Genomic DNA, 22,583 nt, shown 5'->3' on the forward strand with positions numbered 1-22,583 from the left:
AACTTATTCAGTTACCCTAATACCTGTGGTAGAGAAACTTCTAGAGACATTATTCCGAGATCAATTTAATTGTCACTTGGAAAAACATGAGTTAATAAAATGTGTTAAGAGGATTTGTTAAATGTAAACCATGCGTGTCGAACTTGGTTGAGTTCTTTGATGAAATAACAGAGAGGATTAATGAAATTGGTACAGTTGACAATGTGCATGTGGCCTTTAAAAAGTCTTTGATGAAGTACCACATAACGGACTTGTCGGTAAACATGAAGCCCATAGGATGAAAAAGGCTGTGTGGATACAAAATTGGCCACGGTCAGAAAGCACAGAGTAGTGGTGAATAGTTGTTTTTCAGACTGGAAGGAAGCATACAATGTTGTTCTGCATGATTCAGTATTAGGACCATTGTTCTTTTTGAGATATATTGATAACCTAGAATTTGGTATAGAGGGCATAATTTCAAAGTTTACAGATGACACAACGCTAGGAAATGTAGTAAACAGGGTGGAGGATACTAATGGACTTCAGGAGAACATAGACTGACTGGTGCAGTAGGCAGTCATAGGCTGACAGAGGCTGAGTGGTGTATTAGGCAGACGTAGGTTGACATAGGCTGACTGTTGGAATAGGTTGACATAGGCTGACATAGGCTGACTGGTGGAATAGGTTGACATAGGCTGACATAGGCTGACTGGTGGAATAGGGAGACATAGGCTGACTGGTGCAATAGGCAGACATAGGTTGACATAGACTGGTGCAGTAGGCAGTCATAGGCTGACAGAGGCTGAGTGGTGTATTAGGCAGACGTAGGTTGACATAGGCTGACTGTTGGAATAGGTTGACATAGGCTGACATAGGCTGACTGGTGGAATAGGGAGGCATAGGCTGACATAGGCTGACTGGTGGAATAGGTTGACATAGGCTGACATAGGCTGACTGGTGGAATAGGTTGACATAGGCTGACATAGGCTGACTGGTGGAATAGGTTGACATAGGCTGACATAGGCTGACTGGTGGAATAGGTTGACATAGGCTGACATAGGCTGACTGGTGGAATAGGGAGACATAGGCTGACTGGTGCAATAGGCAGACATAGGTTGACATAGACTGACTGGTGCAGTAGGCAGTCATAGGCTGACAGAGGCTGAGTGGTGTATTAGGCAGACGTAGGTTGACATAGGCTGACTGTTGGAATAGGTTGACATAGGCTGACATAGGCTGACTGGTGGAATAGGGAGGCATAGGCTGACATAGGCTGACTGGTGGAATAGGTTGACATAGGCTGACATAGGCTGACTGGTGGAATAGGGAGACATAGGCTGACTGGTGCAATAGGCAGACATAGGTTGACATAGACTGACTGGTGCAGTAGGCAGTCCTAGGCTGACAGAGGCTGAGTGGTGTATTAGGCAGATGTAGGTTGACATAGGCTGACTGTTGGAATAGGTTGACATAGGCTGACATAGGCTGACTGGTGGAATAGGGAGGCATAGGCTGACATAGGCTGACTGGTGGAATAGGTTGACATAGGCTGACATAGGCTGACTGGTGCAATAGGCAGACATAGGTTGACATAGGCTGACTGGTGCAATAGGTAGACATAGGTTGACATAGGTTGACTGAAATAGGCAGATAGGTGGCAGACTAAATTTAATGCAGAAAAGTGTGACATAATGTATTTTAAAAAGAAAAATGAGAAGAGACAATATCAGCTAAACGGTAGAATTTTAAAGGGGTGTTGGAACAGAGACTCCTCAGGGTATATGTCTTAAAAGGTGAAAGGGCAAGTTGAGAAGGCTGTTGACACAAACAAACATGAACCTTGGCATTATAAATAGAGGTATATAATACAAAGGCAAGGCAATGACGGCAGACATTTCTAAAGCACCGGTTAAGCCCCAGTTGGAATATTGCGTCCAATTCTGGGCTCCAAACTTTAGGAAAGATGTGAAAGCTTTGGAGATGGTATAGAAGAGGTTTACCAGGATTATACCAGGTATGAATGACTTCAACAATGTGGTGAGATTGAAGAAGCTGTGATTGTAAGAGCAAAGGAGGTTACTGGGAGACTGCATAGAGTAATTCAAGATCATGAAGGGTTTTGATCGAGCAATTCGGGAGAAACTGTTTCCACTGGCAAATGGATCAATAAACAGATGTCATAGTTAAAATAATTGCCAAAAGAACTCGTGGGGGAAATGAGAATTTTGTTCACACAGAGGGTTGTTAAAATCTGGAGTGCATTATCTGAAAGGATGGTGGAATCAGATTCTGTAGGAATTTTCAAAAGGCAATGGACATTATTTGAGGAGGATTAATTTACAGGGTTTCAGGGATGAAGAAAAAGATGGACTGCAGGACTAAATTAGACAGCTTCTTCAAAGAGCCAGCAGTCACACAATGGGCTGAAGGGCCTCCTTTTGTGCTCTAAGATTCAGTGGCCGGAATTTTACGCCGCCCCAGCGGGTTGGATGGTGGCATGGGGGCGGCGTAAAATTCAGCAGCAGTCTCCGGGAGGCCTACCCACTCTGATTCCGCCTCCGAACAAATTTCTGGAGGTCCGGTGGGGGCTGGTAAACGGCCTGCCCACCCGAGGCCAATCAAGAACCTTAAGTGGCCACTTAAGGGCCCTCGTCCACCTCCCAGCGATAGCTGCCGGCCTTTCCGTGCACCGGGGGTGGGGGGGAGGGGGTGCTGGCAGTCGGGCACAGGGTGCCCGATTGGGGCCGCCCCCGCCTCTCAACCCACCCCCTGGATCCAAGACGCCCTCTCCCCCCAAACGACCACCCTAGCCTCACCAGTGCATGACCGATCCCCCTGGTGAGGCAACCCAAACTTATCCACTCTCTTGGGTCCATGGCGTCAGCTGGACTGCAGTCCCAGCAGTGGCCACCGCTCCTAGTGGCGCTGCTGAGACTAAGAGCTGCCGGCCTGCTGATTGGCCGGCAGCTCACTGAGGCGGGACCTCCTCCCTCAAGTGGGTGGAAATCCCGCCTTGGGCCATTTAAAGCCTGGGGATCCATAAAATACGGGATGGATCCCCAGGCTGGGCGGAAGCGGGTTCGCCACCGACATTTACGTCAGAGTCCAGCTCCCGTCCGCCCTATGTAAAATTCCGGCCCGAGGTTTTATGATAGAAACATAGAAAAGTAGGAGCAGGAGTAGGCCATTCGGCCCTTCGAGCCTGCACTGCCATTCAATACGATCATGGCTGATCATCCAAACTCAGTACCCTGTTCCCGCTTTCTCCCCATATCCCTTGATCCCTTTAGCCCTAAGAACTATATCTAACTCTTTCTTGAATATATTTAATGATTTGGCCTCAACTGCTTTCTGTGGCAGAGAATTCCACAGGTTCACCATTCTCTGGGTGAAGAAATCTCTCCTCATCTCAGTCCTAAATGGCTTACCCCTTATCCTTAGACTCTGACCCCTGGTCCTGGACTCCCCCGCCATCGGGAACATCCTTCCTGCATCTAGTCTGTCCAGTCCTGTTAGAAGTTTATAGGTTTCTATGAGATCCCCTCTCATTCTTCTAAACTCTAGCAAATACAACCTAATCAACCTAATCTCTCCATACGTCAGTCCCGCCATCCCAGAAATCAGTCTGGTGAAACTTCGCAGCACTCCCTCTATAGCAAGAACATCCTTCCTCAGGTAAGGAGACTAAAACTGCACACAATACTCCAGATGTGTTCTCACCAAATAGAGGTCTGATACCTGACCTGAACCCGACGGGACCCAACGACATGTGTCGGGTTCGGGTCGGGTCGGGCCCATCTTCTAGGGCCAGCTTTTGGGCTCAGGTCGGGTTGGGCCGAGTCCAGATCGAGTCGGGTCGGGTCGGGCCGGACACACACGGTGAGTCCTCTGCTGGTAAGTATCTGAGCAGGGAGTCTGGGACGAAACTAAGTCTGCGCAGTGAGCGAGTGATGTCACTATGACGTCTCGCACATGCGCTGCAGCTTCTTACAGGTTCGATGTCAGGAACGTAAGTAAAGGGATGGTCGGGTTGAGCTCGGGTCGGGCCGACTAGTGGCGGGTTCGGGTCGGCTCGGGCTCGGGGCAAAATTGGAGGGACTCAAGCCAGCTCGGCTAGGGCTCGCTGTGGTTCAGTCGGATTCAGGTCGAGTTCTTTTTCCCGCCCTAAAGCAGGCCTCGATCATCAAGGCCTTGTATAATTGCAGCATGACATCCTTGCTTCTGTACTCGAATCTGCTCGCTATGAAGGTCAACATACCATTTGCCTTCTTAACTGCCTGCTGCACCTGCATGCTTACTTTCAGCGACTGGTGCATAAGGACACCCAGGTCTTGCTGAACCTCCCCCTTTCCCAATCTATCACCATTCAGATAATAATCTGCCTTTCTGTTTTTGCCACCAAACTGGATCACCTCACATTTACCCACATTATACTGCATCTGCCATGTATTTACCTACTCACTCAACCTGTCTAAATCACACTGGAGCTTCTCTGCATCCTCCTCATAGCTCACACTCCCACCCAGCTTTGTGTCGTCTGAATACTTGGATATATTCCATTTAATTCCCTAATCTATTTCATCAATATATATTGTGAATAGCTGGGGTCCTAGCGCTGATCCCTGCAGTACCCCACTAGTCACTGCCTGCCACTCGGAAAGAGACCCATTTATTCCTACTCTTTGTTTCCTGTCTGCCAACCAGTTCTCTATCCATGTCAGTACCTTACCCCCAATCCCATGTGCTTTAATTGTACATGCTAATCTCTAATGTGGGACCTTATCGAAAGCCTTCTGAAAGTCCAAATACACCACGTCCACTGGTTCTCCCTTATCTATTATACTAGTTACATTCTCAAAAAATTCCAGTAGATTTGTCAAGCATGATTTCCCTTTCGTAAATCCATGTTGACTTTGTCTGATCCTGTCATTGTTTTGCAAGTGCTGTGCTATTACATCTTTTATAATGCACTCTAGCATTTTCCCCACTACCGATGTGAGGCTAACCGGTCTATAATTCCCTGTTTTCTCTCTACCTCCTTTTTTAAATAGTGGGGTTACATTAGCTACCCTCCAATCCGTTGGAACTGTTCCAGAGTCTATAGAATTTTGAAAAATGATCAGCAATGACCAGACCCTACTATTTCTGGGGCCACTTCCTTAAGTACTCTGGGATGTAGATTATCAGGCCCTGGGGATTTATCGGCCTTCAATCCCATCAATTTCCCGAACACCATTTCCCTACAAATACTGATTTCATACAGTTCCTCCTTCTCACTAGACCCTATGTTCCCCATCATTTCTGGGAGGTAATTTGTGTCCTCCTTTGTGAAGACAGAACCAAAGTATGTATTTAATTGGTCTGCCATTTCTTTGTTCCTCATTATAAATACCCCCATTTCTGACTGTAAGGGGCCCACATTTGTCTTCACTAATGTTTTTCTCTTCACATGTCTGTATAAGCTTTTACAGTCAGTTTTTATGTTCTCTGCAAGCTTAATCTCATACTCTATTGTCCCCACAAGGGAGTGTCTATGGAGGTTATTTATATGGACATTCCGAAGGTAATTAACATGGTTCCTGATAAGAGACTGTTAACGAAAATGAGAGAGCGTGGAATTGGAGGAAACCTATTGGCTTGGATAGGAAATTGGTTAGGAGGTAGGAGACAGAGGAATAATTGGTACATACTCCAATTGGCAGGATGTGATTAATGGTGTCCCCCGGGGATCTGTACTGGGGCCTCAGCTTTTCACAATATTTATAAATAATTTAGAAGAAGGAATATATCTTAAGTTTGCTGAAGGCACGAGGTTAGGTGACTCAGTGAATAGCATAAGCAGGAGCAGAAGGTTGCAAAGGGACATTGATGGATTGTGAGTGGGCAAAACTGTGGCAGATGGAGTTTATTTTGGACCTAAGAAACATAGATCAGAGTATTTTCTAAATGGCAAGAAACTAGGAACAGAGAGATTCAGGGATCCAAGTTCAAAAATCACTATAAAGCTAGTGGACAAGTAAAATAAGTAATTTAAAAGGCTAATGAAATGTTAGTATTTATCTTAAGAGGACTGGAAGTTATTTTACAGTTTTACAAGGTGCTGATTAAACCCCATCTGGAGTAACTGTTCTGTGCACTGTAACTCAGGAAGTAAATATTGGCCTTGAAGTTGGTGCAGCACAGATTTACCAGAATGATACCTGGGCTCTTAATGAGAACAGGTTGATTTTGCATAGACGAGGCTTGTATTCCTTTGAGTATAGAATATTAAGGGAGGATTTAATTGAGATTTTTAAGATGATTAAAGAATTTGATAGGGTAGATGGAGAGAAACTATTTCTTCTGGTGGGTGAGTCCAGAACATGGAATCATAACCTTAAAATTACAGCTGGGTAGTTCTTGGGTGATGTCAAGAAGCACTTCTTCACAAATAAGGTAGCTGAATCTGGAACATACTCCCCCCAAAAAGCTAAGACAAAAGCAAAATACTGCAGATCCTGGAAATCTGAAATAAAAACAGAAAATGCTCAGGTCAGGCAACATCTGTGGAGAGAAAAAACAGAGCTAACATTTCAGTCTGTGACCTTTCATCAGAACTGGCAAAAGTTAGAAATGTCATAGGTTTTGAGCAAGTGAAAGGGGAGAGGGAGAAGAACAACAAAAGGGAAAGTCTGTGATAGGGTGGAGAGCAGGAGAGATTAAATGAAAAATGTTTCCATGGTACAAAGCCAATGGGGGTGGTAATGGAACAAGTAAAGAAACAAAAGATATGTCTGGATGAGGATAATGCCTTGACCAATCAGAGTCAAGCTGCCTGGTTTAAATTTCAAACAAAACTTGGCAGTTAACTGTCAGTCACCATAAACTGGTGCATTCTTCATGATAATGCCTCTACCAATCAGAGTCTACTTGCCAACCAATCAGCACTCTCTTCTCATACAGTATAAATTTGTTGCTTTCCCTTACATTGGTATTCTTGCAATTTGATGAGTACCAGATGAAAAGCTTTGACAAAATGTCTCTGTTTTCAGCAAGCCTCAAGTAATCATAGTGTTGGACAGAGTGTAAATCAGGAAATTAGAGGAGAGTGTCACTCAGTAACTGCAATCATCAGAGAAGGTCAGGGGGTGGGGGGGACTTGAAACTTCATCGACTGGGCAAACCAAATTGGCAAAAATAACTTGGAGACTGAATTCATTACATGAATTTGAGACAGTTTTCTAGAACAATATGTTGAGGAACCAACAAGGGAACAGGCTATTTTGGATCTACTATTGTGTAAAGAGACAGGGTTAATAAGTAATCTCATAGTAAAGGATTCTCTGGGGAAGAGTGATCATAATATGTTAGAATTTCATATTAAGTTTGACAGCACCTTCCAAACCCCCAACCTCTACTGCCTGGAACAAGAGCAGCAGACACATGGGAACACCACCAGCTGCAAATTCCCCTCCAAGTCACATACCTTAACACATACATGACTTGGAACTATATTGCTGTTCATTTACTGTCACTGGGCGAAAATCTTGGAACCCCGTTCCTAACAGCACTGCGGGTGTACCGACACCACACGGACTGCAGCAGTTCAAGAAGGTGGCTCACTACCACCTTCTCAAGGGCATTTAGGAATGGGTAATAAATGCTGGCCTAGCCAGCGATGCTCACATCCCATGAATGAATATATAAAAAAAATTCACAGCACACTGACCTCTGTGCCCAATTCTCTAAATGCCTTCCTATTGATCAGGACTGTGTGTTAACAGATAGTCCTTGGAAGATTTATACTTATATGTCTTAGATGTATGGTCAGGCTGTATCTGACATTTTCTACCAGTTGAGCCTTTTTATAAACGTCATCAGTCATCTTTTAAAAATATGTAGAGCACGCACATGTGCACAATCCAAAACTAATCCCTCTGCACCACTCTCTCCCCATAGGTCTGTGTCTGTCGAAACCTATTTCCACTGCACTGCTCTCTCCTATAGTTTTCTATTCTTCTTTGGTCTCCTTGTCTCGAGAGACAATGGGTAAGCGTCTAGAGGTGGTCAGTGGTTTGTGAAGCAGCGCCTGGAATGGCTGTAAAGGCCAATTCTGGAGTGACAGACTCTTCCACAGGCGCTGCAGATAAAATTGGTTGTCGGGGCTGTTACACAGTTGGCTCTCTGCTTGCACATCTGTCTTTTTTCCTGCCAACCGCTAAGTCCCTTCGACTTGCCACTCTTTAGCCCCGCTTTTATGGCTGTCCGCCAGCTCTGGCGATTGCTGGCAAGTGACTCCTATGACTTGTGATCAATGTCACAGGACTTCATGTCGCGTTTGCAGACGTCTTTAAAGCGATGACTTGGACGGCCGGTGGGTCTGATACCAGTGACAAGCTCGCTGTACAATGTGTCCTTGGGGATCCTGCCATCTTCCATGCAGCTCACGTGGCCAAGCCATCTCAAGCGCCGCTGACTCAGTAGGGTGTATATGCTGGGGATGTTGGCCGCCTCGAGGACTTCTGCATTGGAGATATGGTCCTGCCACCTGATGCCAAAGATTCTCCAGAGGCAGCGAAGATGGAATGAGTTTAGACGTTGCTCTTGGCTGACATATGTTGTCCAGGCCTTGCTGCCGTAGAGCAAGGTACTGAGGACACAGGCTTGAAACACTCGGAACTTTGTGTTCCGTGTCAGTGTGCCATTTTCCTACACCCTCTTGGCCAGTCTGGACATAGCAGCGGATGCCTTTCCCATGCGCTTGTTGATTTCTGCATCGAGAGACAGGTTACTGGTGATAGTTGAGCCTAGGTAGGTGAACTCTTGAACTACTTCCAGAGCTTGGTCACTGATAGTGATGGATGGAGCATTTCTGACGTCCTGTCCCATGATGTTTGCTTTCTTGAGGCTGATGGTTAGGCCAAATTCGTTGCAGACAGCCGCAATCCTGTCGATGAGTCTCTGCAGACACTCTTCAGTGTGAGATGTTAAAGCAGCATCGTCAGCAAAGAGGAGTTCCTTGATGAGAACTTTCCGTACTTTGGTCTTCACTCTTAGATGGGCAAGGTTGAACAACCTGCCCCCGATCTTGTGTGGAGGAAAATTCCTTCTTCTGAAGACTTGAAGGCATGTGAGAGCAGCAGGGAGAAGAAGATTCCAAACAGTGTAGGTGCGAGAACACAGCCCTGTTTCACGCCACTCAGGATAGGAAAGGGGTCTGATGATGTGCCGCTATGCTGAATTGTGCCTTTCATATTGTCATGGAATGAGGTGATGATACTTAGTAGCTTTTGTATTAGTTTTGTATTAATCCACAATTATTCCCAGTGCCTCTCCCTCTCCCCATAACCCTTTATCTGTCTCTGCTTCAAATGTTTGTCCAACTTTCTCTTAAAATTCAATTGCTTCCCTCAACCACTCACGTTGGCAAACCATTCCACATTCCAACAGCTACAATGTAACTATAGGGCTGAATTTTGAAGATGGCAGTCCGCCTGTGCAGACTGCCCGTCACGGACCTGCCGCGGATATTCAACGATGTGCTGCCCCTCCCACCCCCTGCAAATTACATGGAACATCCGGCGCTGTGATCGGCATTTGCTCAGTTGAGGAGCAGATGCTGAGGTCCTATTTAAAACACCCAGCACCTGCTCCCTGACAGCTGCCAAATACTTAACTCAGCACAGAATACTGTGGATGTTGGTAATCTGGCAGAAAAGCAGAAAGTGCTGGTAATACTGAACAGCTCTGGCAGCATCTGTGGAGAGAGAAGCAGAGTTAACATTTCAGATCTGTGACCAAGTTCAGACCTGAAAGTTAACTTTGCTTCTCTCTCCACAGATGCTACCAGACCTGCTGAGTTTCTCCAGCACTTTCTGCTTTTCTGCCACATACTTCTCTGCTTTGTCCCAGTGTCCTGTGCAGTTGAGATCCTCTTCTTCCACTCAAATGGAACATTCCTTCTTGTAGGCTTGCTGTACCTGGGTGAAAAATCTTACTTTTGCACATACCAGAAAGTGAGACTGAATTGTATCATGAAAGGCAAATACACTCTCAGAAATAAAAGCATCATTTAATAATATCGACATACTCTGGGCTTTTAATTTCCTGAATGTGAAAAGCTGCAGACTAATATGCATTTGGAATCTGTATTTATTTTGTTGCTAACTGTTATGTGAAAAGACATGTAAGTGGAACTGCAACTTTTTCTTAAAGAACCAGAAAATTATGTTTCTCTTCTAGCTGCACTGCAAACCTGAAATAGTTCATCAATATCAACTGGTGCAGCATCAAAGTGTACATGAACATGTATATCGATGTCGATCTGTCAGAGATGACAAAACCAGTACAACAGGACAGAGTTCTTCACTAGCCATACATTAGTTTTAAAACATGTGCAAAAAAAACCCCTTGCAGACAGAAGTTAGAGCAGTTACACTGTGGAATAACCTTTGCATATAAAGGATCCTCAGTACCTTGCTCTACGGCAGCGAGGCCTGGACAACGTATGCCAGCCAAGAGCGACGTCTCAATTCATTTCATCTTCGCTGCCTTCGGAGAATACTTGGCATCAGGTGGCAGGACTATATCTCCAACACAGAAGTCCTTGAAGCGGCCAACACCCCCAGCTTATACACACTACTGAGTCAGCGGCGCTTGAGATGGCTTGGCCATGTGAGCTGCATGGAAGATGGCAGGATCCCCAAAGACACATTGTACAGCGAGCTCGCCACTGGTATCAGACCCACCGGCCGTCCATGTCTCCGTTATAAAGACGTCTGCAAACGCGACATGAAATCGTGTGACATTGATCACAAGTCGTGGGAGTCAGTTGCCAGCATTCGCCAGAGCTGGCGGGCAGCCATAAAGACAGGGCTAAATTGTGGCGAGTCGAAGAGACTTAGTAGTTGGCAGGAAAAAAGACAGAGGCGCAAGGGGAGAGCCAACTGTGCAACAGCCCCAACAAACAAATTTCTCTGCAGCACCTGTGGAAGAGCCTGTCACTCCAGAATTGGCCTTTATAGCCACTCCAGGCGCTGCTTCACAAACCACTGACCACCTCCAGGCGCGTATCCATTGTCTCTCGAGATAAGGAGGCCCAAAAGAAAGAATAAAGGATCAGACCAAAAACCGAAAAGGCATGCTCCAGGGTGGCCCCACAGTTCAGCGACACCTCCCTGCTCACTCTCATCCAGGCCCTGTGGGCAAGGCAGGAGGTCCTTTTCCCCAGCAACGGTAAGAAGAGGCCCTCCCGCTTGACCAAGGCAGCCTGGCTGGAGCTCCTAAAGGAGGTGAGTAACCATGGGGCCAAAAGGAATCAGAGGGTCCAATGCCAGAAGAGGATGAACGATCATTCCCCCAGCCAGCCGGGTCCCACCGGGCCTCTTGCGCACAGAGGACAACCGTCAAAGTCATCCACAGCCTAAGGGCAAGGTGATCAGCAGCCTTCCTCCAGTCAGGCTGCAAGTGCAGAAGTGGCACCGCGAAGGAGCACCTGCAAGAGTTTAAAAAAATAACACTGTGACACAAATGGGTTTGCACGATGACACACCACTGTAAAAAGTTCATCTCTAAATGTTCTTCATTAACGTGTGTTGTTTTTACTGTGTGAATGATGTGTGCCAGCCTGTACCAATTGTGTCTCCTACCATTACATCATTGGCTTTTCAGAACTGCCAATGTATGGAATAACATCATTGCCATGACAGTATTACTCGTGTGCGTCTCCACGGATGCAGTCAACATGGACAATGGCTCCGTCTGCTACTGCCAGTAATGGTGGAGACAAAGATGTTGCAGATGTAGACTGCTGCACAACAGGTGAACGAAGGTGCTGTGTGGCTTGCAAAGCCCATGACGGTTCCTATGGCGTGGAAAATAAGGCATTGCCATGCATCTCTTACTCGCTGCTCGCCCTGCATGCGGTACCTGGATGCTCTCTGTCCTCCCATGTGCCTTTCCTGCTGTAAGTCCCAGCATCCTCATTGTCCGAGGATCAGTCCTGCTCACATCTCTCCTCATCCTGCAAGGCCTCCCTGCTATTGAGTGCGTAGTTGTGCAGAGCACAGCAAACAGCAACTATACAAGCTACTCTTTCTGGTTCGTACTGCAGGCAGCACCCGATCTATCCAGGCAGTGGAAGTGCTCTTTCAGCATGCCGATCGCCTGTTCAATGGTGGCTTTTGTTACTCCATGGCTAGCATTGTAACTCTCCTCTGCAGCAGTGGTGAGGTGTCTCACTGGTGTCAGGAGCCATGTCTGCAAGGGCCACCCCTTCTCTCCAAGAGGCCACCCCTCCATCTGAGCCAGTTCAGTGAACAGCAGTGGCAGCTGGGACTGGCACAGGATGAAGGCATCATGGCAGCTGCCTGGAAAGCGGCACAGATTTGCATAAAATGGTTACGGTGATCACCATACTAGCTGTATGTTGAGCGAGTGGAAGCCCTTAGGTTTACTTATACAGCTGGTCGCCCAGCGAGAACCTTGATGGCCACATGGGTGCAGTCTATGACCCCTTGCACATGTGGAAATCCCGCGATGGAGCTGAAACCAATAGCCCTCTGGAACTGGCTTTCAGGGTCTGTCATAAAGCAAACATAGTTATCGGTCCTCCAGTACAGGGCAAAGGTGACCACCTGGATGCAGCGGTACACTGCTGACTGTGTGACCCCACAGAAGTCTCGGGTAGGCTGCAGAAATGATGCAGAGGTGTCGAAGTTAACAGCCACTTTCACTTTGAGGGCCACAGGCATTGTTAATCAGGGCACAGAGATGTATCATCGCCTCTCTCGACATCCGCAGTCGCCTCTGACACTGGCACTCAGACATATGCAGGTATGTCATGTGGGACTTGTAGATGTATGGCGATCTATGGTGGCGAGCTCTTCTTGGGGGCAGTTGCTGCTAACGATCGGGGGCCTCTATGTGGGCTGCACCCCACCCCTGCTGGTTTTGCCTGCGGCACAGATGGATCTTCATTCGAAGTAGATCAAATAATATAGGATGAACCATCCCCATCTCCAAGTTGCAAATAAACTCGGTTCCTTCGCTTCTTTGAAGGTTCCTAACAGGGCAACCATTGATGTTGACTGCTACAGCATGTGCTTTCATGCATCAACTATGGCGTGGCATGGCATTGCCCATCTTAACTCCCATTATGAGTGGCACAGCATGACTACATTCAGATTGCAACAGCTGCATCGATTGCCCCATCAGCCAAAGAACCTTTAAACACCTACAGTTTCTGGAATCCTCCCCACACACATTGTGACTGGAGTGCCATTGCTCCTTCACTCACACAAACAAACAATGGTGCAGAGCAGCCACCGTTTATGGAGGGAAGATACTCAGTACCTCCCTTCATGCCTGCAGAGCTGAGCCCCTGGTAATAACATCCCCTCTCCCACCTCCCTTCATGCCTGCAGAGCTGAGCCCCTGGTAATACCATCCCCTCTCCCACCTCCCTTCATGCCTGCAGAGCTGAGCCCCTGGTAATAACATCCTCTCTCCCACCTCCCTTCATGCCTGCAGAGCTGAGCCCCTGGTAATACCATCCCCTCTCCCACCTCCCTTCATGCCTGCAGAGCTGAGCCCCCGGTAATACCATCCCCTCTCCCACCTCCCTTCATGCCTGCAGAGCTGAGACCCATATATCCAATCATACCTGCACTGTCCGATGACTCCTACTTCTGCTGTCCCACTGGCTTTTCTCAGGCATGAACGGGATGGCATGCGACAGCTGCCCGTTCACTGGAAAATGTGGAACTGTGGAGTGAGAGGCAGCAGGATGCATAATCAGGCAAGGTAAATAGTGCTTCACATATGTTAATTGGGGTGCTTCCGCCGAGTGGTGGGGAGCCGCACTGGGGTCCCGCTGAGCGGCAGGGGGCCGCACTGGGGTCCCGCCGAGCGGCAGGGGGCCGCACTGGGGTCCCACCGCTGCTGGTTAAATGGGCGGGACCTACTGGCATCGCGGAACATAGCGGGCCTCTCCTGGAAGTATTTTCTGGGCCCCCTGCCATGACACCCAAAGTTGGGGGGGCTTATAAAATTCAGTCTATATTCTTCCTATCCTCTCTCCTCATTCTCAGTGGCAATTTCAAATCGAATCACAATGTGTTCATGAGATATCCCGGAAGACAGATTACCATACTTACAAATATTGCTGTGTTGAATGAATCTCCTTTGAACAGGACTTGAGCAGGATAAAAGATGATGAGCAGCACTCAGATCAATGTAGTGGCTGCAGGCGTTGACACATTTATAAAATTGTTAATTACATTTTTGCAAAAATGGGACTGATTATCACAAGTGATCTGAGACACACTTAATCCACTATGATAGTTAAATGATTGTAACAGCAAAATATTAATCCATTTTGATACAACGGAAGGGGTGATTCCTTATTTCAGTTTGGGTACTGAAGAAGCATTTTAGTGCAGAAGTAATAATGAAGGTGGGCTCCCCAATGGCACAATAGGTAAAGGCACTATCTAGTGTGGTACTGAACTATGCAAACCACATACATCCCAGATTCAATCTATCATCTCTGCTGGATGGGCAATCCAGCAAAAGGAGGAAAAATCCAAGGCTCCCCCCCTGTTGAATGCTATCCAGACAATTTCTGCCAGGGAGTCATTGTTCACAAAGGATAAGTACAGAACAGGTAGGCCATGCAGCCCATGCAACCGATCTTCCCATAGAAACCTGTGATCCTCCCCCCTTCTCCTCATCTGAGTGCTTCTGAAGTGACCGATGGGTGAGGCCACAATCAAGCTTAGCTGTAGTGGTCCCTATGGTCAAGAAACCTATGTTCAGTATACAGGCATCTTCCTGAAGAACTTCCACTTCAGAAAGCTGCTATTTGTTGAGCCATGAAGAATCAGCAACCTCAGGAACAGAGGAGAGGGACAAATGTATTTCTCTGCTTGATAATACTTAGATCTGAATATTTTGCTTTTTCATAGATGTTTTATGAAAATTGCAAACAGTTCAGTACTAAGTTATCTGGTTAAGATAATTTTTGTAAGGTTGACATAGACTCTATCCCTCTTGATGGTCTTTGGAGCCAGGATTCAGCAAATGTCAGCAGTAACGGCTGCACACTACAGCAGCTTCCTGACATTTCTCTGCTTTCTCATACATTTCAAGGCATTCTGAATTCATTTCAAAGGTGACAGTAACACTTCCATTTTGAATTGCTATTTACAGGCCTATAACGTTATCAGTGTTAAAGATTGCTCATTTAAGTTATTTTTTTAAAAAGACATTTGGAATTTTGATAAAATTGGAGAAAGCCCAAGTTATAAATTGGCCCTTTCATAATCACTTTTTTTGTCTGTTTCTCCTTTATACTGTTTAGGACTGGTACCTAGTTGTCTGTGTGCAACAGTCTGTAATTGTCTGTGTGTATCCCTTGGACTTGTGCTGTATCTGTTTGTCTCTTGTGCTGTTTGAGGTCTGTAGGATACTTGTAGGCAAAAAATGAGCCTTCAACCCTAAATGGGATGTCTTGTTTTAAAATAAGAAAATTCAAATCTCTCATGATAATTCTAATTAAAATGATGCCACTGAGAACAAATACTGCATAATATAAGGCCTGTGCCTAAAACAACCTTTTGCATGTGGATATAGTTGTAAATTTCTTACTATATACGGTGTGTCTTTTGTTGCACGCAGCATCTTTTTAATTGTTCTATGTTGCTTTTTGGAGTGCGTTAGATTAATTCCCACCAACAAAATTAAGCTATTAATCCAGAATACAATCCCGTCTTTATGGAGTGATATATCACAAACTAAATCGAGTGTACAAACTACTTTTTTGAATTAAGATCAGGCCAGCATAAGGGATACTGTTTTTTTAGCCCAATGCAACGAATGCAGTGTATCAAGAGATAACCTGGGCTAAAATAATAATACAACGTATGACTTTTATAGCTTGCCCCAATGGAACGAATTGCCAACAAACCCGTCGAAGAGACTCAGCAAGATGTATTCCTCTCCAGATCTGGACCAGTATGTTGTGTTTTATCCATTCTACATTTTACAAACTTATATTCATTAAGCTAATGTGAAAGCAATATATAAGAAACTTAAAAGCAAACAACTGAAATGTAATTAATCCTGTTGATTGATTGAATTATTTATTTAATTATTTCACAATTGGTTTTGCTATTTGTTTAACAGTAAGCCTTCAAGTGAATCATTAATTTTGAGCTATTTAGTTTTGATATTTTATTGGAGTAAATTATTAACATATTGGCAATAAAGTAGCTGCGTGATTTGTTCTGATCGTAGATATATTCTATATTTACAGATTGTTCAGTCTTCCGTTCACTTTCACTTCAGTAGTATGATCCATATATATTTTTAATGGATCTTGCATGATTGTGTATGACCAGTTATTGCTGGGCTCTTGCTGTGTAGCTATGAATTTCCAGATGTGAACAGGGCTTTCTCAGAATTGACTAGAGTACAATAACCTGGCTTTACAGATGGAAAAAACTCGACAAATCCACTTATGAGTTCTGTTTTTGGTGCTTCATATTTGTGAAGCGGTGTTGAGAAAAAAAATGTCAAAATGTAGCTGGGTTGCTGGAATGAGAGGACCAACTAAACTGACTCTTGATCAGCTACTAGATGACATTTTGGAATCAGTCTTCAGCTATTCAGGAACAGAATTTAACAATGTGGTTCCAAACTCCTGGACAGTGTCGGCACAGGAGAAAAGGAACATTTGAAGTTTAAACCTACAATAAATAACATCAGTTGAAATTAAAAGAGGGAAAGGAGAAAAACGGGAAAAAAGATGAAAGATAAAAGCCAAAGCTAAACTTCGAAAACATCATAGTTAAAAGCTTATCTTTTGTTAATATGTTAGTAAACATATTCCTGATTTGAGTAACTTTATTACTATAATGTTAAGTGAGATTAACTCTTTGAATGCATAAACTGAAGTCTTTTTTTAAAAAAAGGTTGTCCAAAGATGATACAATGAAATGGAGCTGCCAGCAGTTGAGTTAAAATGGTTTCAGATATTGCAATATACACACATACCAATAATGATATAGCACAGAATGAGGCCATTCAGCCTGTTGTGCCCATACCAGCTTTTGGGTAGAGCTATCCGATTAGTCCCAATCCCCTCCTCTTTCCCCATAGCCCTGTATTTTTTTTCATTTCAATTATTTATCCAGTTCTCTGTGAAAAGCTACTATTGAATCTGTTTCCAGCATGCTTTCAGGCAGCGCATTCCAGCTGACAACTCGCTATATGAAAAAGTTTCCTCATGTCACCTGGGGTTCTTTTGCCAGTCACGTTAAAGCTGGGTCCTCTGGTTACTGACCCTCCTGCCCCTGGAAACAGTTTCTCCTTATTTATTCTATCAAAACTGTTCATGATTTCGAACACCTCTATCCAATCTCATTTTAACCTCTTTACTCTCAGGAGAACAACTTGTTTCTCTAGTCTCTGATCCCTTGTATCATTCTAGTAAATCTGCTCTGCACCCTCTCCAAGACCTCGACACCCTTAGGAACATAGGAAATGGGAGCAGGAGTAAACCATTTGGCCCCTCGAGCTTGCTCCACCATTCAACTAGATCATGGTTGATTTTCTATCTCAACGCCATTTTCCCACACTATCCCCATATCCCTTGATATCTTTAATATCTAGAAATCTATCGATCTCTGACTTGAATATACTCAATGACTGAACCTCCATAGCCCTCTCAGGTAGAGAATTCCTAAAATTCACCACCCTCTATGTGAAGAAATTCCTCCTCATCTCAGTCCTAAACGGCCTACCTCTTATTCTGTGACTGTCCCTGGTTCTCGACCCGCTTTCCCAGCCAGGGGAAACATCTTTCCTGCATCTACCCTGTCGAGCCCTGTAAATTTTTTTGTATGCTTCAATGAGATCACCTCTCATTCTTCTAAACTCTAGAGAATATAAAGCATTCATGCCCAGAATTGAACATAATACTCCAGCTGAGGCCTAACCAGTATTTTATGAAGGTTTATTACAACTTGCTTGTTTTTGTACTGTAGGCATCTATTAAATAAAGCCTAGGATCCTGTATGCTTTATTAGCAGCCTTCTCAACTTGCCCTGCCACCTTCAAATATTTATGTGCATACACCTCCAGTCTTCCTGTTCCTGTGCCCACTTTAAAACTATACTATTTAGTTGTCTCTCCTCATTTTTCTGACCAAAATGTATCACTTCACACTTCTCTGAACTAAATTGTATCTGCCCCAGCCTGTCTATGTCCATCTAGGGTCTGTTTCTCTTCATTGTTTACTACATTTCTGAATTTCATTTCATTTGCAAACATGGAAATTGTGCCCGGTATACCCAACTCCAGGTTACTAATGTATATTAAAAAGAGCAGTGTTCCTCATACTGACCCTTAAGGAACACCACTGTATATCTCACTCCAGTCTGAAGTACAACCATTCACCACGACTATCCACTTCTGTCCCTTAGCCAATTTTCTATCTATGGAATCACAGTAACTTAGCATTTGGCCCTCCTGCCTGTGGTGGCTCTTTGAAAGAGCAGTTGTACTTATTCTAACGTCCCTGTATTTTTGTCCTGTAAGTTCCCCATCCTCAACTCCCTTGTAAAGTTATTTATGGAATCAACTTCCACCCACCTTTTCATGTAGGGTGTTCCATATCCCGACAACTCTCTGAGTGAAAAAATTTCTCTTCACCTCCCCATCTCCCCTCTAGATCTTTTGACAATTCATTTTGAATCTATAACCTCTGGTTATTGCCCCACTCACCAGAGGGAATAGTCTTCTCTATCTACTCCATCGAAACCTCTCACCGTCTTGAAAAGGTCATCTCTTAACCTTCTCTGTTCCAGGGAGAACATTCCAAACTTTTCCAACTTTTCCTCAGAACTGAAGTCCCTTATCCCTGATAACATTCTGGTAAACCTCCTCTGTACCGTTTCTCAGGCCTTTATATCTCTCCTGAAGTGTGGTGCCCAGAATTGTCCATAATATTCCAGCTGAGGCCTAACCAGTGAACTATAAAGTTCTAGGGGAGACGATGGTGCAGTGGTAATGTCACTGAACTAGTTATCCAGATGCCCAGGCTAATGCCCTGGGAGCATGGGTTCAAATCCCACCATAGCAGCTGATGGAATTTAAATTCAATTATTAATTCATTAATACAAATCTGGAATTGAAAACTAGTCTCAGTAATAGTGCCATGAAAGTACCATTGATTGTCGTAAAAACCCATCTGGTTCACTAATTTCCTTTAGGGAAGGAAATCCGCTGTCCTTATCTGGTCTGGCCTACATGTGACTCCAGACCCACCACAATGTATTTGACTGTTAACTGCCCTCTGAAAAGCTCTAGCAAGTCATTCAGTTGTCTCAAACTACCACAGAAAAGGTGAATAAAAATAAAATTGGACGGACCACTCAGCATCGACCTAGGCACCAGGAATGACAAAGGCCACACCCTGCCCAGAGCCACCACAGGCAGAATGGGCTGAATGGTAAGTTTCTGTGATTCCATGAAAAGAAATTGGTGAAGAGACAGAAGTGGAGAGTAGTGGTGAATGCTTATGTTTTAGACTGGAAGGAGGTATGCAGTGGTGTTCCCTAACGGTCCTCACTGACATCTGGGGAATTTTGCAGCCCATCAGGCATACTCACAGAATCATACCTTACATCCAGTGTCCCAGATTCCACCATCACCATTCCTGCGTATATTCTGCCCCACTGGCAAGACAGACCCACCAAAGGTGGTGGCACAGTGGTATCCAGTTGGGAGTGAATATCCCTGGAAGTCCTCAACATTGACTGCAGACCCCATGAAGTCTCATGACATCAGGCCAAACATGGGCAAGGAAACCTCCTGCTGATAACCATTTACCGCCCTCCCTCAGCTGATGAATCTGTACTCCTCCATGTTGAACACCACTTGGAAGAAGCATTGGGAGTAGCAAGGGCACAGGATGTACTCTGCGTGGGGAACTTCAATGTCCATCACCAAGAGTGGCAACACTACTGACTGAGCTGGCCAAATCCAGAAGAACTTATCTGCCAGACTGGGTATGCGGCAGGTAGTGAGAGAACCAGCACAAGGGAAAAACCTGCTTGACCTCGTCCTCAGCAATCTACCTGTTACAGATGCATCTGTCCACGAAAGTATTGGTAGGAGTGACCACCGCACAGTCCTTGTGGAGACAAAGTCCAGTCTTCCACCCGAGGATATCTTCTATCATCTTGTGTGCTACCACCATGCTAAATGGGATAGGTTCAGAACAGATCTAGCAATTCAAATCTGGGCTTCCATGAGGTGCTGTGGACCATCAGCAGCCGCAGGATTGTAGTCAATCACAATCTGTAACCTCATGACCTGACATATCACTCACTCCACCATTACTATCAAGCCAAGGGACCAACCTTGGTTCAATGAAGAGTGTAGGAGAGGATGGCAGGAGCAGCACCAGGGGTACCTACAAAGGAGGTGCCAAACTGTCGACACTGCAACCCAGAACTACTTGCATGCTGAACAGTGGAAGCAGCATGCAATAGACAGAGCTAAATGATCCCACAACAAACGGATCAGATCTAAGCTCTGCAGTGCTTCCACATCCAGTCGTGAATGATGGTGAAAAATTAAACAACTAAACTGGAGGAGGTGGCTCTACAAATATCCTCATCCTCAATGATGGGGGAGCCTAGCACATCAGTGTGAAAGATAAGGCTGAAGCATTTGCAACTGTCTTCAGTCAGAAGTGCTGAATGGATGATCCATCCTGGCCTCCTCCTGAAGTCTCCAGCATCACAGATGCCAGTCTTTAGCCAATCCGATTCGCACCATGTGATATCAAGAAATGGATGAGTGCAATGGCTCCAAGCCCCGACAACATTCTGGCTGTAGTACTGAAGACTTGTGCTGCTGAACTAGCCACGCCCCAAGCCAAGCTGTTCCAGTACAGCTGCAACACCGGCATCTACCCGACAATGCGGAAAATTGCCCAGCTATGTCTTGTCCACAAAAAAGCAAGACAAATCCAATCTGGCAAATTACCGCCCCATCAGTCACTCTCAATCTTCAGAAAAGTGATAGATGGTATCATCGACAGTGCTATCAAGCAGCACTAACTCAGCAATTATCTGCTCACTGATGCTCAGTGTGGATTATGCCAGGGGCTCTCGTCTCCTGACTTCGTTACAGCCTTGGTCCAAACATGAGTAAAAGAGCTGAACTCCAGAAGTGAGGTGAGAGTGATTGCCCTTGACATTAGGACAGCATTTGAGTCAGTGTGGCTTGCTCTGCTGTGAGTGCACTCTGGCCTGACCGTCCATGATGGAGCGGCTGCAATGATACCCTGCTAGTTCTGGAACATCTTCCTGCATGGGTGTCAGGATGGTAAGCACTGGCTGTCTGCTACCCATGTAGGCCCTCTCCCTGGCATCCTGGGCCCTCTTCTCCTGTGGGAACACAGAAGAAGAATGTTAGTGGCTGCACTAGAGCAAGCATAACACCCAATCAACTTGCACACTTGCTGCTGTGGCAGGGATGAATGACATGCATGTGCCATTAGATCTTTCATGAGCCACCTGTCAAGGGTCAGTAGTGTGAAGCTCACTTCCCTAGACAGACCTACATCCAATCCATATGAAAGGGATGCTGCAGCCTCCACCCATTGCCACCGCCATGGTGGGCTCTCCATTCTCACCATCCGTGCCCTCACACTTCTCTATTTACTGCACCCTCAATGGGCACCAAACGATTCACCCCTGCAAAGTGTAGGAGGTCATTGATGCACTTGCCAGGTTCTCTGGATGACCCCATGGCTGCTGACCTCCTCGGAGACTTCCATCCAGGCTTGCTTGGTTAGGCAGGGTGGTTTCCTCCTTCTGTCCCTGGGGAAGAGGATCTCCTGCCTTGCCCGAGTAGCCTGGAGGAGAACACGCAGGGAGTTGTCACTGAACCATGGGGCCACCTAGAATCTAGCTTCAGCCATGCCCACAGGTATGTTTTTCTTGCGACGTTCTTCAGGGAATGCTGGAGGGGTCACTGCATGCTGGAGGGGTCACTGTTTGCTGGTTTTTGGAGGGATCACTGGATGCTGGAAGGGTCACTGGTTGCTGGAGGGGTCACTGGTTGCTGGTTTCTGGAGGGATCACTGCATGCTGGAGGGGTCACTGCCAGCTGGACGCTGGAGTGGTCGCTGGATGCCGAAGGGTGACTGGTAGCTGGATTCTGGAGGGGTCAATGGCAGCTGGATGGTGGAGGGGTGACTGGTAACTGGACGCTGGAGGGGTGACTGGTAACTGGATGGTGGAGGGGTCACTGGTAGCTGGATGCTGGAGGGGTGACTGGTAACTGGATGGTGGAGGGGTAACTGGGAGCTGGATGCTGGAGGGGTGACTGGTAACTGGATGGTGGAGGGGGGACTGGTAATTGGATATTGGAGGGGTGACTGGTAGCTGGATGGTGGAGGGGTGAAAGGTAGTTGGATGGTGGAGGGGTGACTGGTAGTAGGATAGTGGAGGGGTGACTGGTAACTGGATGGTGGAGAGGTGACAGGTAGTTGGATGGTGGAGGGGTGACTGGAAACTGGATGGTGGAAGGGTGACTGGTAGTTGGAT

At 45.9% G+C, this 22,583-nt stretch overlaps 1 protein-coding gene across 16 annotated transcripts in view; it reads left to right on the forward strand.

Annotated features, from left to right (window-relative positions):
* LOC137353703 (regulating synaptic membrane exocytosis protein 3-like) overlaps nt 1–22,583 on the forward strand; it is a 1,492,914-nt gene that overhangs the window by 263,185 nt on the left and 1,207,146 nt on the right. For 15 of the 16 annotated variants that reach the window (XM_068020069.1, XM_068020075.1, XM_068020096.1 and 12 more), the window contains exon 2: nt 15,895–15,972. The exons of the other annotated variant lie outside the window; for it this stretch is intronic. In XM_068020069.1, the coding sequence (XP_067876170.1) occupies nt 15,895–15,972 (78 nt within the window). The remainder of the gene's footprint in view (nt 1–15,894; nt 15,973–22,583) is intronic. 16 annotated transcript variants of the gene reach the window in all.

Source organism: Heterodontus francisci, chromosome 3, assembly GCF_036365525.1.
Source record: "Heterodontus francisci isolate sHetFra1 chromosome 3, sHetFra1.hap1, whole genome shotgun sequence".
NCBI classification, from domain to species: domain Eukaryota; kingdom Metazoa; phylum Chordata; class Chondrichthyes; order Heterodontiformes; family Heterodontidae; genus Heterodontus; species Heterodontus francisci.